Here is a 4,346-nt window from a genome sequence, read left to right as displayed (position 1 = left end):
CCACCACCACCACCAGATGCTGCTACTCGAGCTCTTGAGGGGATGGCTCGTTTATTTGAGCAACAGTTACAGCAGCAGCAGTTGCAGTAGCAGCAGTTGCAGTTACAGTTACAGCAGTTACAGCAGCAGCAGCATGTACAGCAGGCTCCTAGGCCACCACAGGATATCTATGATCAGTTCCGGAGGCTCGCGCAGAAGGAATTTTCTGGCACCACTGATCCATTTGCTGCTGAGAGCTGGATACGTTCTTTGGAGGTACATTTTCGTTATCTGAATATGGGTTATGTCGACCGTGTGAGGTGTACCACCTACCTGCTTAGGGATGATGCTTCACTGTGGTGGGAAGGGGTCGAGCATGGTGTTAACCTTGCTACACTTACTTGGCCTCAATTCAAAGAAATTTTCTATGAGAAGTATTTTACTGCGGATGCTAGAGGCCGACTGAAGAGAGAGTTTATGAGCCTCCGTCAGGGAGACTTGTCTGTGGCAGATTACGTGAAGAAATTCGATAGGGGCTGTCACTTTGTGCACCTTATTGCTAGAGATCCTACAGAAAAGCTTAGACACTTTATGGATGGTCTTCGCCCTACTTTGCGCAACAACGTCATGATGATGCATCCAGTAGACTATGCTGCTGCCACCACATGTGCCTTCAGGTCTGAGCAAGCTTTGAGGGAGATTGATTTTGAAATTCAGTGTAAGAGGCAACAGCACAATAATAACAGTCAGCCAAACAAGAGGCAGAATACAGGTCCATCTAGACCTCAAGGGCCTCAAAAGCCCCAGGGTCAAAACAGAAATCGGGGACAACAGAAGCCACAGAATCAGGGAGCACCACCGCCTGCTGAGAGGCAACTTTGCAAGGAATGTAATCGCCCACACTTGGGCAAGTGTGAATGGGGTTCTTTCAAGTGTTTCTATTGCAAGGAGAGTGGGCACAAGGCTATTGATTGCCCAAAGAAGAAGGCACCTACAGCAGGACGAGTTTATGTTATGAATGCTGAAGAAGCAGAGGAAGAGGCAGACACTACCCTTATCACAGGTAACCTAGTTATTTAACCTTTTCATATTGCCTATTCTTGCATGAAATGTTAAATTGTTTACTAGAATTGATTTGGGAAGCAAGATTTAACCTAAGGGAAACTTAGGTTGCATGTCCTACTTAGTTGAGTTTAAGTTACGATTTTTAGCACCCTAGAAAATGATATGAATTTTGTGCCTTATTTTATGTTAAGGATGTGAGGTATCCAAATAAAAAGTTTTAGGGCCAAAATTAAAGAATATCATTACCGATTAACTTTTGGGTTTATTTCGAAAATTTGGCAAGGGTTCTTGGTGCAATTTCCGAAATATTTGGGGGTTTATTGTGCAAAAACCGAAAATTGAGGCCTAAGATGCAAATTCCGAATTTGAGGGACCGAAATGTAATAAATCCAAATATTAAGGCTTCAATTGTAATTACCGAAAACCATGAGCACTAAGGGTAAATTTCGAAAGTTTTAAGGACTAAAATGAAATTATGCGAAAACCTAAGGGCCAAATTGCAATTATTCAAAATTGGGGGACTAGAAGGTATGAAATTCGAAAATGTAAGGACTAAGATACAATTTTCATGAAATGCTTAAGCTCAACATGTAATCTTCTTATGAATGTGGGAAATTAATGATAGTAAAATCCTTAAGTTTCAACTCGAAAAGATTTAAAGGACATCTTTCACCGCAGGGAGGATTATCATTCTTGGTGTAGCTACCTACGCATTGCTAGATTCAGGAGCTATACATTCCTTCATATCTGAAACCTTCATCAAAAGACTGAATATTACTCCTCAAGATATGGGTTTGGGTTTCAAAGTTTCGATTCCATCCGGTGATCAGATGCTCACGTCTAAAATTGTCAAGAATCTGGAGCTTCGTTTATTCAAAGATGTAGTTCGGGCAGATCTTATTGTGCTCCCAATGCCCGAATTCGATATTATACTTGGGATGGATTGGTTATCAGTGAATGGAGCTTCTATTGATTTCAGGCAGCGATCAGTGTCTATCGACCGCCTAGTGGTAAACCTTTTGTTTTTGAGGCGGCGAGGAACAAGCAAATGCCGCACATCATCTCTTGCCTTTGTGCGAGGAAGCTTATTAAGCATGGATGCTCAGCTTATCTAGCATGTGTCACTACTGAACATGAGCCTATCAGTCAGAAGCTAGAGGATGTGGACATTGTGAGAGATTTTCCTAGCGTCTTTCCCGAGGACGTTTCTGGCATTCCGCCCGATCGTGAAGTGGAATTCTCTATTGTTTGTGAAAAAGAAAGATGGTAGTATGCGTCTGTGCATCGATTATCGAGAGCTCAATAGGGACACTATCAAAAATAAGTATCCACTGCCAAGAATCGAGGATTTATTTGACCAGCTACAAGGAGCATCGATTTTCTCTAAGATTGATCTGCGTTCGGGATACCATCAGTTGAAAGTGAAAGAAGCAGATGTCCATAAGACATCATTCAGAACTAGATATGGGCACTATGAGTTTATGGTCATGCCATTCGGGTTGACCAATGCGCCAACGATCTTCATGGATCTCATGAATCGCGTATTTCAACCGTATCTGGATCAGTTTATTATTGTCTTCATCGACGACATATTGATCTATTCCAAGAGCATAGAGGTGCATAGCCGCCATCTGAGAACCGCACTGCAAGTACTGTTAGACAGGAAGCTATTTGCTAAATTCAGCAAGTGTGAGTTTTGGCTCGATAGAGTGGCGTTTTTAGGCCACATCATTTCCAGCAGTGGAGTGGAAGTCGATCCAAGTAAGGTAGAGGCAGTGAAAGAATGGCCAGTGCCGAAGAGTGTCACCGAGATTCGCAGTTTCTTGGGGCTAGCTGGCTATTATCGCAAGTTCATTCAGGGGTTCTCATCTATAGCGGTACCTATGACCGCCCTGACAAAGAAAAATGCAAAGTTTATTTGGGGACCCGAGTGTCAAGACAGTTTTGACAAGTTGAAGCAAGCCTTGATATCAGCACCAGTGTTATCTATGCCATCGGGGCAAGGGGAGTATGTCCTTTATACCGACGCTTCTAAGCTTGGTTTGGGTGCAGTTCTGATGCAAAATGACCAGTTATTGCCTATGCGTCGCGGCAGTTGAAAATTCATGAAAAGAACTACCCTACTCAAGATCTTGAGCTTGCCGCAGTAGTCTTTGCACTGAAAATATGGAGGCACTACCTTTATGGGGAGAAGTGCAAAATATTCACCGATCATAAAAGTTTGAAGTACTTCTTCACCCAAAAGGAGTTGAATATGAGACAGCGTAGATGGCTTGAGTTAGTGAAGGATTACGATTGTGACATTAGCTACCATCCAGGAAAATCTAATGTTGTAGCAGATGCATTGAGTAGAAAAGCGGCAGTTAGTACTCATTTATCTCTTCAAAGACCGCTGCAGTCAGAGATACAGCGGTTTGGGCTCACAGTTTATGCTAGGGGCGGGGCCCCTAATCTTGCCACACTCTCAGTACAGTCGACTTTGAGGGATATAATCCGAGAGAGTCAGTCCACTGATGAACATTTGCAAAAGTGGAGAGCTAGAGATGAGGCCAAGGGCCGAAACTTGTATTCAGTGGTGGATAGTTTAGTTCGTTATCAAGATCGTCTATGGGTTCCTAGCGACAATTCTTTGAGAGAGCTTATTATGAAGGAAGCCCATGACTCGCCATATTCCATTCACCCGGGAACTACGAAAATGTTCAAGGATTTGCAGTTGTTATATTGGTGGCCAGGGATGAAGAGGGACATTCTGAGATTTGTGTTCGAGTGTTTGACTTGTCAGCAAGTCAAGGCAGAGCATCAACGACCGGCAGGGAAATTGAAGTCACTCCTTATTCCCGAGTGGAAATGGGAAAATATCACTATGGACTTTGTAGTGGGACTGCCGAAGACCGTTAGGGGATTGAATGCCATTTAGGTGATAGTCGATCGTCTTACGAAATCAGCTCATTTTCTACCTATTAAGACGACATTCACCATGGTTCAGTATGCAGAGTTGTACATTCGGGAGATAGTTAGTCTGCATGGGATTCCAGTTTCTATCAATTCTGACAGGGATCCGAGATTTACGTCATCATTTTGGAAAAGTTTGCATGCAGCGATGGGAACTAAGTTATTGTTCAGTACAGCGTTCCACCCTCAAACCGATGGTCAGTCAGAGAAAGTTATTCAGACCATGGAGGATCTACTGAGAGCATGTGTTATCGATTTCCAAGGCAGTTGGGAACCGAAATTACCTCTTGTGGAGTTCACCTACAATAACAGTTTCCAATCATCAATTGGAATGGCTCCTTTTGAGGCAC

General features: G+C 43.2%; 1 protein-coding gene across 1 annotated transcript; it reads left to right on the top strand.

Moving 5' to 3' along the window:
* Positions 1–276: 276 nt before the first annotated feature.
* Positions 277–3,961, top strand: LOC140840783 (uncharacterized). Its single transcript, XM_073207948.1, has 2 exons — positions 277–1,042; positions 3,381–3,961. The coding sequence occupies exons 1-2, from the start codon at positions 277–279 to the stop codon at positions 3,959–3,961; spliced, it is 1,347 nt and encodes a 448-aa protein (XP_073064049.1).
* Positions 3,962–4,346: the final 385 nt, after the last annotated feature.

The sequence above is a fragment of the Primulina eburnea genome, chromosome 9 (assembly GCF_022965805.1).
Source record: "Primulina eburnea isolate SZY01 chromosome 9, ASM2296580v1, whole genome shotgun sequence".
Classification (NCBI taxonomy): domain Eukaryota; kingdom Viridiplantae; phylum Streptophyta; class Magnoliopsida; order Lamiales; family Gesneriaceae; genus Primulina; species Primulina eburnea.
The sequence above is the reverse complement of the archived record's forward strand: the minus strand, read 5'-3'. Positions and strand labels throughout refer to the sequence as shown.

What these genes read in the sequence shown, in the direction of transcription:
- LOC140840783 (XM_073207948.1), top strand. Translation starts at nt 277, where the DNA reads ATGGGTTATGTCGACCGTGTGAGGTGTACCACCTACCTGCTTAGGGAT. An exon ending in AGACACTACCCTTATCACAG is followed by an intron (nt 1,043 to 3,380) that starts GTAACCTAGTTA and finishes CTAATGTTGTAG; the next exon opens with CAGATGCATTGAGTAGAAAA.